Here is a 12601-nt window from a genome sequence, read left to right as displayed (position 1 = left end):
CTAGGTTAATTCCTGGGATGTTCGGACTGTCTTACGCAGAGAGGTTAGAGAGACTGGGCTTGTACATGCTGGAATTAAGGAGATTGAGAGGGGATCTGATTGAGACATATAAGATTATTAAGGGATTGGACAAGATAGAGGCAGGAAATATGTTTCAGATGCTGAGAGAGTCCAGTACCAGAGGGCATGGTTTAAGAATAAGGGGTAGGTCACTTAGGACAGAGTTGAGGAGGAACTTCTTCTCCCAGACAGTTGTGGAGGTGTGGAACGCGCTGCCTCAGAGGGCAGTGGAGGCCAATTCTCTGGATGCTTTCAAGAAGGAGCTAGATAGGTACCTTATGGATAGGGGAATCAAGGGTTATGGGGACAAGGCAGGAACCAGGTATTGATAGTAGATGATCAGCCATGATCTCAGAATGGCGGTGCAGGCTCGAAGGGCCGAATGGTCTACTTCTGCACCTATTGTCTATTGACCATAGAAAGCATTCTATCTGGATGCAAAATAGCTTGATCTGGTGGCTGTTCTTCCACTGCAAAGTCTCTTTAAGGTATGCCTTCCCTAGAACATGAAACAGTAAAGCAGAGGAACAGGCCCTTTGGCTCACAATGTTGTGCCGAACCAATTAAATTAGCAATCAAATGGCCAACTAAACTAATTCCTTCTGCCTACACAATGTGCATATCCTTCCAGGAACCCTAGTCATTCCATTGATTTCTTCCTACAGCATAGAATGTTCTTCATTGTCAATCACACTGGCAATGTTGTTACTTTCTTCAAATCTATTAACCATGGCTCTTGGATTTAAGTGCAAGTTAGATTCCAATGTCATTCAACTGATCTGAGAGCATCCCCTATGAACGCAGTTTAGATTTGCTCCAGTTACCTGTCATCTTACTGAGGCACATTTCTGTAACCAACTGAGAAAGGTTTCACTGCTAATGTAATGGTTTCTCTGTAGCAGCAGTGTTTGGGTTATGACTAGAGATAACGGGGGCTTTGGAACGTGCGGCGTCCAATAAGAGGAGGGGTTTTCTTTTTTGTGTGCCCAAGAGGAGGTTTTGCGGTCTTTTGTTCGGTGGAAGATGGAGAGAGAACAGGGAAGTCGTAGACTACAGGACAGAGTGGACTTGGAATGGGGTTGGGAGTCGACGACGCCCGGGGGAAATCGATGGAGAATGAACAGACGGGAAAATCGTGACCTCCAACATGCGCATTAGACTGTTTCATTAAAATGGGCCCTCTTTCTATTTTTTTTTTTTTTACTAATGCTATACAGGTTTCCCCCGCTATCCGAAGGTAGAGCGTTCCTATGAAACCGTTCGTAAGCCGAAATGGCGTAAAGCGAAGAAGCAATTACAATTAATTTATATGGGAAAAATTTTTGAGTGTTCTCAGACCCAAAAAATAACCTACCAAATCATACCAAATAGCACATAAAACCTAAAATAATACTAACAAATAGTAAAAGCAGGAATGATATGATAAATACACAGCCTATATAAAGTAGACATAATGTATGTACAGTGTAGTTTCACTTAACAGAATCAGGAAGATTTAGCCAAAATCAATTTGTAGAAAAAAATCGGCACGTACACGCATGCACACACACCTGCCCGTGCAAGGCTTCACGGTCATGGTAGTCTTTCTCCGGGTAAACACAAGTTTAAAGCAGGCGTCTTTTTTCATAAAAGCGAAAATCCTCTTTCGGTTAGCAAAAACAGGTACTAATGTAGGTCTTTCGTAAAAGCAAAGTGCCGTAAAGCAAACGTTCGTAAAGCGGGGGACAGCTGTAGCTAAATTAAGAATTATAAATCTCAATCACATTTTGTGTACTGTTTGTTATTTTGTGGTACTGATTTGTAACTGGGGATCACATCACGCAGCATCCACTCAAACAAGATTTAGCCGGCCTGGAAGCTGTCTTCCCTCAGATTAAGCTGCTAGCCAAAGCTGAGGGTGACATTTCAAATCAGCTTGAAAAGGAAGTCATTGAGACAAAATGTAGTCTCTGATGGGATAAAAGAAGTTCTGTTTTGAGAGTATAAGGACCTAGAGACTAGTTTTATTTTAATTCATTTGTTGGACTTGAGTATTACCGGCAAAGCCACTGTTAATTATTATTAATGTGGTGACGACCTTTAGGAAGGTAGGGAGTTGAATCATGTGCAGGTAGATTTAGTTTAACTTAAGAGGTGTTTCTCGCAGGTTGGCAGGGATCATTTAAAAGAGCTTCGCAGGCATTTGTCCATTGCACGACGCCTATCAATGGCATCAACAGAGCTTTACCAAGAGGGATTTCTCGCAGGTCGGCGGCGGTTATTTAAAAAGGGAGCTTTGAGAGTGTTTGTCCATTGTATGTGGCCTATCAGCAGTGTCAACAGAGCTCTACGAACTAAATAAAAGTACAGAAGGGATAAGACGAACGGTCATTGTCAGGAGTAGGCCAGTGGCGAGAGTAGAAGCAACAGGCTTTGGCTCAGAAGAGGCTTCGGCTCTGTGTAAAGCGTCTGTTAAGGTTTCCTTTTGGTTTTTTCCCCTCTCTTACTGTACCATTTAAATGGCTGTGCTGTGCTCTTTGTGCTGGATGTTGGAGAACTGGGAGACCCAGAGTCTCCCAGGGAACTACAGCTGCATGAAGTGCATCCGGCTGCAGCTCCTTGAAGACTATGTTAGGGATTTGATGCAGCAACTGGATGACCTTCAGCTTGTACAGGAGAGCGAGGAGATAATCGATCAGAGTTACAGGGAAGTACTCACCCCAAGGTTGCAGGAGGCGAGTAGCTGGGTGACCATCAGAAGAAATGGAAATAGGCAGTTAGAGCAGAGCAACTCTGTGGCCATTCCCCTCAAAAAGAAGTATACCACTTTGGATACTTTTGTGGGGGATGACCTCCCAGGAGAATGTCACAGCAATCAGGTTACAGATACTGACTATGGGTCCATGGTGCAGAAGGGAAAGAGAGAAAAGAAGGGAGTGATAGTGAGACTCGACAGGGAGGGGGGAACAGACAGGAGATTCAGTGGACATGAACAGGACACCGGATGGCATGTTACCTCCCAGCTGCCAGGGTCAGGGATGTCTCAAATCACATCCACAACATTTTGGAGAAGGAGGGGGAACGGCCAGATGTCTCGGTACATATTGGTACCAATGACATAGGAAGGAAAAGCAAATAAGTCCTGAAAAGAGAATTTAAATAGCTAGGTAGAAAGCTGAGAAGCAGGTCCTCCTGGGTAGTAATTTCTAGATTGCTGTCTGTGCAACACGCCAGTGAGGGTAGAAACAGGATGATTTGGCAGATAAATGCGTGGCTGAGAAGCTGGTGCACGGGGCAGGGCTTCAGGTTCTTACATCATCGGGATCTCTTCTGCAGGAGGTATGACTTATTCAAAAGTGATAGGTTGCACCTGAACCCAAGGGGGACCAATATTCTCGCAGGGAGATTTGTTCGAGCTGTTAGGGAGGGTTTAAACTAATTCAGCAGGGGTTGGAAACCAGAGTGAGAGACTCAGGATAGGAGGGATGGTAAAAAAAAGTAAAGATAACGTGCAGTCAGAATGTCAGGAAGGGCAGGCAAGTGATGTGACTTAGTTGCAGCCAACAGACTGAGTATCAAAAGATTAGGGATGCAGAATCAGAAAGGATAACAAATACGATATTCAAAGTGTTGTATCTATATGTGTGTAGTATAACAAATAAGGTGGATGATCTTGTTGCACTATTACAGATTGCCAGGTATGATGTTGTGGCCATCACTGAATCATGGATGAAGAATGGTTGTAATTGGGAGCTGAATGCCCAAGGTTACACGTTATATCAGAGGGATAGGAAGGTAGGCAGAGGGGGTGGTGTGGCTCTACTAGTAAAGAAAGGCATCAAATCAGTAGAAAGATGTGACATAGGATCGGAAGATGTTGAATCCTTGTGGGATGAGTTAAGAAATTGCAAGGGTAAAAGGACGTTGATGGCAGTTATATATAGGCCTCCCAACAGTGGCTGGATGGTGGACCATGGGTTACAACAGGAAACAGAAAAGGCAAGTCAAAAGGGCAATGATATGGTCGTCATGGCAGATTTTCACACACAGGTTGATTGGGTTGGTAATAGATCTCAAAAGAGTGAGTTTGTTGAATGCCTAAGAGGTGTCTTTTTAGAGCAGTTTGTTGTTGAGTCTACTAGGGGATCAGCCATACTGGATTGGGAGTTATGTAATGAACCTGAGTTGATTAGGGAGCTTAAGGTAAGAGAACCCTAAGGAACTAGTGATCACAATATGATTGAGTTCAACTACTGATGTAGTAGTATTTCAGTGGAGTAAAGCAAATTACAGTGGTATGAGAGAGGAGTTGGCCAAAGTAAATTGGAAGGAGCTGCTGGCAGGGATGTTAACAGAGCAGCAATAGCGTGTGTTTCTGAAAAAAATGGGAAGGTTCAGGACATGTACATTTCAAGAATTAAGAAAAACTTAAATGGTAAAATAGTACAACCATGGCTGACAAGTGAAGTCAAAGCTATTGTAAAAGCAAAACAAAGGGAATAAAACAAAGCAAAAATTAGTGGGAAGATAGAGGATTGTAAAGTTTTTAAAAACCTACAGACAGCAACTAAAAAAATCATTAGAAGGGAAAAAATGAAATATGAAAGCAAGCTAGCAAATAATGCCAAAGGGAATAGTAAAAGTTTTTTCAAGTATGTTAAAAATAAAAGAGAAATGAGAGTGGATATAGGACCACTGTAAAATGAGGCAGGAGAAAAAGTAACAGGGGACAAAGAGATGGCTGATGAACTAAATGAATATTTTACCTCCCCTGGAAAAGGCAGATGGCATAGCCCTCTATTTTTCTAAGTTCCATGTACCTATTCAAAAGTCTCTTAAAAGACCCTATCATATCTGCCTCCACCACCGCTGACGGCAGCCCATTCCATGCACTCACCAATCTCTGCGTAAAAAACATAACCCTGACATCTCCTCTGTACCTATTCCCAAGCACCTTAAACCTGTGCCCTCTTGCGGCAGCCATTTCAGCCCTGGGAAAAAGCCTCTGACTATCCACACGATCAGTGCCTCTCATCATCTTATACACTTCTTATCAGGTCACCTCTCATCCTCCGTTGCTCCAAGGAGAAAAGGCTGAGTTCACTCAACCAATTCTCATAAGGCATGCTCCCCAATCCAAGCAACATCCTTGTAAATCTCCTCTGCACCCTTTCTATGGCCTCCACATCCTTCCTGTAGTGAGGCGACCAGAACTGAGCACAGTACTCCAAGTGGGGTCTGACCAGGGTCCTATATAGCTGCAACATTACCTCTCAGCTCCTAAATTCAAATCCATGATTTATGAAGGCCAATACACTGTATGCCTTCTTAACCACAGTCAACCTGCGCAGCTACTTTGAGCGTCCTATGGACTTGGACCCCAAGACCTCTCTGATCTTCTACACTGTCAAGAGTCTTACCATTAATACTATAGTCTCCCATCATATTTGACCTACCAAAATGAAGGACTTCACACTTATCTGGGTTGAACTCCATCTGCCACTTCTCAGCCCAGTTTTGCATCCTATCAATGTCCTGCTGTAACCTCTGACAGCCCTCCACACTATCCAACCTTTGTGTCATCAGCAAACTTACTAAACCCATCCCTACACTTCCTCATCCAGGTCATTTATAAAAATCACGAAGAGCAAGGGTCCCAGAACAGATCCCTAAGGCACACTACTGGTCATGGACCTCCATGCAGAATATGACCCGTCTACAACCACATTTTGCCTTCTGTGGTTAAGCCAGTTCAGGATTCACAAAGCAATGTCCCCTTGGATCCCATGCCTACTTACTTTCTCAATAAGCCTTGCATGGAGTACCTTATCAAATGCCTTGCTGAAATCCATATACACCACATCTACTGCTCTACCTTCATCGATGTGTTTAGTCACATCCTCTAAACATTTCATCAGGCTCGTAAGGAACGACTTGCCCTTGACAAAGCCATGCTGACTATTCCTAATCATACTATACCTCTTCAAATGTTCATAAATCCTGCCTCTCAGGATCTTCTCCATCAAATTACCAACCACTGAAGTAAGACTCACTGGTCTATAATTTTCTGGGCTATCTCTGCGCCCTTTCTTAAATAAGGGAACAACATCCACAACTCTCCAATCCTCTGGAACCTCTCCTGTCCCCAATGATGATGCAAAGATCATCACCAGAGGTTCAGCAATCTCCTCCCTTGCCTCCCACAGTAGCCTGGGGTACATCTCATCCAGTCCCGGCGACTTATCCAACTTGATGCTTTCCAAAAGCTCTAGCACATCCTCTTTCTTAATATCTACATGTTCAAACTTTTCAGTCTGCTGCAAGGCAGCACTACAATCACCAAGATCCTTTTCCATAGTGAATACTGAAGTAAAATACTCATTACGTACCTCTACTAATTCCTCTGGTTTCATACACACTTTCCCACTGTCACACTTGATTGGTCCTATTCTTTCATGTATTATCCTCTTGCTGTTCACATAGTTGTAGAATGCCTTGGGATTTTCCTTAATCCTGCCCGCCAAGGCCTTCTCATGGCCCCTTCTGGCTCTCCTAATTTCCTTCTTAAGCTCTTTCCTGTTCGCCTTATAATCTCCTAGATCTCTAACATTACTTAGCTCTCTGAACCTTTCGTAAGCTTTTCTTTTCTTCTTGACTAGATTTACTACAGCCTTTGTACACCATGGTTCCTGTACCCTACCATAACTTCCCTGTCTCATTGGAACGTACCTATGCAGAACTCCACACAAATACCCCCTGAACATTTACCACATTTCTTCCGTACCATTCCCTGAGAACATCTGTTGCCAACTTAAGCCTCCAAGTTCCTGCCTGATAGCCTCATAATTCCCCTTACCCCAATCAAACATTTTTCGAACTTGTCTGTTCCTTCCTGTTACAATGCTATTGTAAATGAGATAGAATTATGATCACTATCTCCAAAATGCTCTCCCACTGAGAGATCTGACACCTGACCAGGTTCATTTCCCAATACCAAATCAAGTACAGTCTCTCCTATTGTAAACTTATCTATATTGTGTCAAGAAACCTTCCTGAACACACCTAACAAACTCCACCCCATCTAAACCCCTTGTTCTAGCGAGATGCCAATCGATATTTGGGGAATTAAAATCTCCCACCACGACAACCCTGTTATTATTACACCTTTCCAGGATCTGTTTCCCTATCTGCTCCTCAATATCCCCGTTACTATTGGGCGGCCTATAAAAAACACCCAGTAGAGTTATTGACCTCTTCCCGTTCCTAACCTCCACCCACAGAGACTCCTTAGACAATCCCTCCATGGTGTCCACATTTTCTGCAGCCGTGACACTATCTCCGGTCGACAATGCCACGCCCCCACCCACCTCTTTTGCCTCCCTCCCTGTCCTTTCTGAAACATCTAAAACCCGGCACTTGAAGTAACTATTCCTGTCCCTGAGCCATCCAAATCTCTGGCCACCACATGATAGTTCCAAGTGCTGATCCACGCTCCAGGCTGATTGTTGAGACTTGTACCCAGAACAGTGTCTGCAGTTCTGGTTCCCAGACTATAAGGATTTCATTGTGCTGGAAAAGGTGTAGAAGATTCACAGGACCTTTTTTTTTTGGCTTTCATTTATTATATTTTGTTTTCCAAAGGTCCTGAAGGATATGTGACAGAGATGAGCACAGTGGAGTTCGGTCACAGATGAACATATGAATTTGAAGCAGGAGCAGGCCATTAGGTCCCTCAAGCCCGACGCCCATTCAGTCACAGCTGATCTGATTGTAAAATGGTGAGAAGCAGTCAAAGGAGTTGAATACCCTAATTGGATTCTTTTCTTCCCGATTTTTCATTTCACTACATAAAACTGAAACCATCCTGTTACCAACTGGTTATTCATTAGATACAGGACTACCTGTTGTGTGCAAATACAACTGCATGCAATCAACATTTGGGAACTTACCAGTCTGTCAAGGCTTGTGCCAGCTGCTGTTGTAGGACGCTCCTCTGGACTGTAGGGGCGAAATCTTGGATTAAACCCATCTGCTACAGATCGAGTCAAACGGCTCACAGGTAGAGACTTGGGTTTTCCACAGCCCTGAAATGCCTGGAATGAATAAAATAAATAATAAATTAAATATAAACAGTCATAAGAACATAAGAACTAGGAGCAGGAGTAGGTCATCCGGCCCTGCCATTCAATAAGATCATGGCTGATCTGTCCATAAACTCAGCTCCATCTACCTGCCTTTCCCCCATAACCCTTAATTCCCTTACTATGTAAAAACCTATCTAACTATTTCTTAAATATATTTAGTGAGGAAGCCTCAACTGCTTCCCTGGGCAGAGAATTCCACAGATTCACCACTCTTTGGGAAAAGCAATCTTCTCCTCTAAATCTTGAGGCAATGTCCCCTAGTTCTAGTCTCACCTACCAATGGAAACAACTTTCCTACCTTCTATCTTATCTATTCCTTTCAAAATTGTGTATGTTTCTATAAGATCCCCTCTCATTCTTCTGAACTCCAGAGAGTATAGTCCCAGGCGACTCAATCTCTCCTCATAGGTTAACCCCTTAATCCCTGGAATCAACCTGGTGAACCTCCTCTGCACTGCCTCCAAAGCCAGTATATCCTTCCTCAAGTATGGAGACCAGAACTGCACATAGTACTCCAGGTGCGGCCTCACCAGTACCCTGTATAGTTGCAGCATGACCTCCCTGCTCTTGAATTCAATCCCTCTAGCAATGGAGGCCAACATTCTGTTTGCCTTCTTAATAACCTATTGTACCTGCAAGCCAATTTTTTGTGATTCATGAACAAACAAGTCCCTCTGCACAACAGCATGCTGCAATCTTTCACCATTTAAATAATAAACTGCTCCTCTATTATTCTCAAAGTGGATGATCTCACATTTACCAACGTTGTATTCCATCTGCCAGACTTTGCCCCACTGACTTAACCTATCTATATCCCTCTGTAGACTCTGCACATCCTCTGTACAATTTACTTTTCCATTCAGTTTAGTGTCATCAGAAAACTTTACTACGTTACACTCAGTCCCCTCTTCCAAATCATCAATGTAAATGGTAAACAGCTGTGGGCCCAGCACCGACCCCTGCAGCACCCCACTCACCACTGACTGCCAACCAGAGAAACACCCATTTATACCAACTCTCTGCCTTCTATTGGTTAACCAATCCACTACCCATGCCAATACATTTTCTCTGACTCCGTGCACCCGTATCTTATTTATAAGTCTCTTGTGCTGCACCTTATCGAACGCCTTCTGGAAATCCAAATATACAACATCCACCTGTTCCCCTCTATCAACTGCACTCATTATGTCCTCAAAGAACTCCAGTAAGTTTGTCAAACAGGACCTGCCCTTTCTGAATCCATGCTGAGCCTGTCTAACGGAACCACTCCTTTCTAAATATTTCGCTATTTCTTCCTTAATGACAGTTTCAAGCGTTTTCCCGATTACAGACATTAAGCTAACTGGCCTATAGTTGCCCGTATTTTGCCTTCATTCTTTTTTAAAAAGTGGTGTGACATTTGCTGTCTTCCAATCCGCTGGGACCTGTCCAGAGTCTAGAGAGTTTTGATAAATGGTTACCAACGTGTCTGCCAATTCCTTCAGCACCTCCGCCAATTCCTTCAGTACCCTGGGATGCATCCCATCAGGACCAGGAGGACTTATCTACCTTTTGGCCCTCTAGTTTGCTCATCACTATCTCTTTAGTAACAGTGATTTTATCAAGGTCCCCACCTCCAATTTCATAGATAACATCCTTCTTTGGCATATTAGACGTGTCTTCCACTGTGAAGACCGACACAAAATAGTCGTTCAATGCCTCAGCCATTTCCTTATCACCCAATATCAATTTCCCCTTCTCGTCTTCCAGGGGACCTATGTTGACTTTAGCCACCCTCTTCTCCGCTTTATATATTTATAAAAACTTTTGCTATCTGTTTTTATATTTTGTGCTCATTTACTTTCATACTCTATCTTCCCTTTCCTTATTTCTTGTTTAGTTGTTCTTTGTTGCTTTTTAAAGTTTTCCCAATCCTCCAGTCTCCCACTACTCTTAGCGACATTGTACACATGAGCTTTTAATTTGATACTATCTTTTATTTCCTTAGTTATCCAAGGCTGGCTCTCTCCACACTTACTGTCCTTACTTTTGACTGGAATATACTTTTGTTGAGCACTGTGAAAAATCTCTTTGAAAGTATTCCACTATTCCTCAACTGTCCTATCAAATAGCCTGTGCTCCCAATCCACATTAGCCAACTCCTCCCTCATCCCATAGTAGTCTCCCTTGTTCAAGCATAATACAGCAGTTTTAGATCAAACTATTTCATCCTCCATCTGAATGCGAAATTCAGTCATACTATAATCACTCTTTCCAAGAGAATCCCTGACTACAAGATCAGTAATCTTATCTGTCTCATTGCACAGGACTAGATCTAAGATAGTATTTTCCTTTGTAGGTTCACTAACATGCTGCTCAAGAAAGCCATCACAGATGCATTCTATGAAGTCCTCCTCAAGACTTCCTTGACTAACCTGATTCACCCAGTCTATGTGGAAGTTAAAATCCCCCATGACAACTGCTGTTCCGTTCTTACAAGCCTCAGTGATTTCTTGGTTAATCGCCTCTGCCACTGCAATATCTTTATTAAGTGACCTATAGACAGTGATTTTTTTCCCTTTACTATTCTTAATCTGTACCTAGATGGACTCAACATTCTGCTCCATAGATCTCATATCGTCTCTCACAATCATCCTGATCTCATCCCCAATCAAGAGCGCCACCCGACCTCCTCTGCCTTCCTGCCTATCTTTCCATATTACTTGATACCTTTGGATATTTAATTCCCAGTCATCTCCACCTTGCAACCAGGTTTCTGTAATGGCCACTAAATCATATGTCTTGGTACTGATCTGTGCCACAAGTCACTAACCTTGTCTCTAATACTACGGGCATTTAGATAAAATGCCCTTATACTCATTGTACTTGCAGAATCTAGTAACCTATGCCATTTTTGCTTTTTACCTTTGTAACGCTCAGCTATATTGGCTTGTATTTATCTAGGGGAAACTCCGTCCGCTGCCCACCTTGTCTCCTGGTTACGTCGGTCGCTGTACAAATGCCACCTGATTCAGCTTCAAACATCAATAATCAGCCAGCACACGATGTACGTTTTACCAATTACACTTTATAGATATTACTAAGTCTATGAGATTAATAGAGGTACAATACAAAAAGGAATGGAAAAGGCACCAGACTTATCAAAGTTCAATTTCTTTGTGCACACGTTGGAGCTCAGACCTCCTTTCTTCCCTCTGCGATCCACTCTGACCCCTTCGACTCGCAGCCCGGAACCACCCAGAGTGATCAACCAGAGCACTCCCAGTACGTCTGTCGTCCTCCCGGTCTCTCCTCTAACTCCTCCCCCAAACCCCTGTTTCCCAGCCATATGAGACAGCATATCGCCCCAAGAAAGAATAACATGGACACCCATTGGTTCATTTGTTCTGTTATCAATAATATAACCCAAGCAAACTGCTAGCTAGAGACTTTATCAGCATTTAACATAACAAAGAAGCCATTTTAATTAACATACGCAGTAACATAAAAGAAGAAACCCCTTACACTTTTATGCACTCTACTCTTACTTTTTTCTTCACTAACTCTAGCTTTGGTCTCTGCATCACTTCCCTCTTCTTTTCTGTGTGGACTCCCATTCCCCTGCCATATTAGTTTAAGGCTTCCCCAACAGCACTAGCAGACAATTTCCCTAAGACATTGATTCTAGCCCTACCCAGATGTAGACCGTCCGGAGGTACTGGTCCCACCTCCCCCAGAAGCGGTACCAATGCCCCAAGAACCCGAAACCCTCCCTCCTGCACCACCACTCAAGCCACATATTCATTCTAGCTATCCTGCTATTCCAACTCTGGCTAGCACGTGGCACCGGTAATAATCCTGAAATGATTACCTTTGAGGCCCTACTCTTTAATTTATCTCCTAGCTCCCTAAATTCAGCTTGTAGGACCTCATCCTGCTTTCTTCCTATATCGTAAGTACCTACATGCACCACGACAGCTGGCTGCTCACCCTCTTGCAGCCTCCCCAAGACATCTCTGACCCTTGCACCAGGGAGACAACACACCACACGGGAGTCCCGTTTGCGGCCACAGAAACTCCTCTCTATTCCCCTTACCATGGAATCCCCTACCACAAGAGCTCCGCCACTCTTTTCTTGCCCTTGTGCACAGCAGAGCCACCCACGGTGCCATGATCCTGGCTACTGCTGCCCTCACTTGATGAGCCATCTCCCCCAACAAACTCCAAAGCGGTATATCTGCTTTTGAAGGAGATGACCACAGGAGAATCCTGTACTACCTTCCTGCTACTACTATTCCTGTTGGTCACCCATTCCCTATCTTTCCTTAAATCCTTAAACTGCGGTGTGACCAACTCACTAAATGTGCTATTCACAATATTCTCAGCATCTCGGATGCTCCAAAGTGAGTCCACGTGCAGCTCCAGTGCCGCCACCATGC

General features: G+C 43.6%; 1 protein-coding gene across 4 annotated transcripts in view; it reads right to left on the bottom strand.

Annotated features, from left to right (window-relative positions):
* Positions 1 to 12601, bottom strand: part of gpc4 (glypican 4) — a 183150-nt gene that overhangs the window by 62961 nt on the left and 107588 nt on the right. For all 4 annotated transcript variants that reach the window (XM_072271108.1, XM_072271109.1, XM_072271110.1 and 1 more), the window contains one exon: positions 7989 to 8132. In XM_072271108.1, the coding sequence (XP_072127209.1) occupies positions 7989 to 8132 (144 nt within the window). The remainder of the gene's footprint in view (positions 1 to 7988; positions 8133 to 12601) is intronic.

This window comes from Mobula birostris, chromosome 10, assembly GCF_030028105.1.
Source record: "Mobula birostris isolate sMobBir1 chromosome 10, sMobBir1.hap1, whole genome shotgun sequence".
NCBI lineage: Eukaryota > Metazoa > Chordata > Chondrichthyes > Myliobatiformes > Myliobatidae > Mobula > Mobula birostris.
The sequence above is the reverse complement of the archived record's forward strand: the minus strand, read 5'-3'. Positions and strand labels throughout refer to the sequence as shown.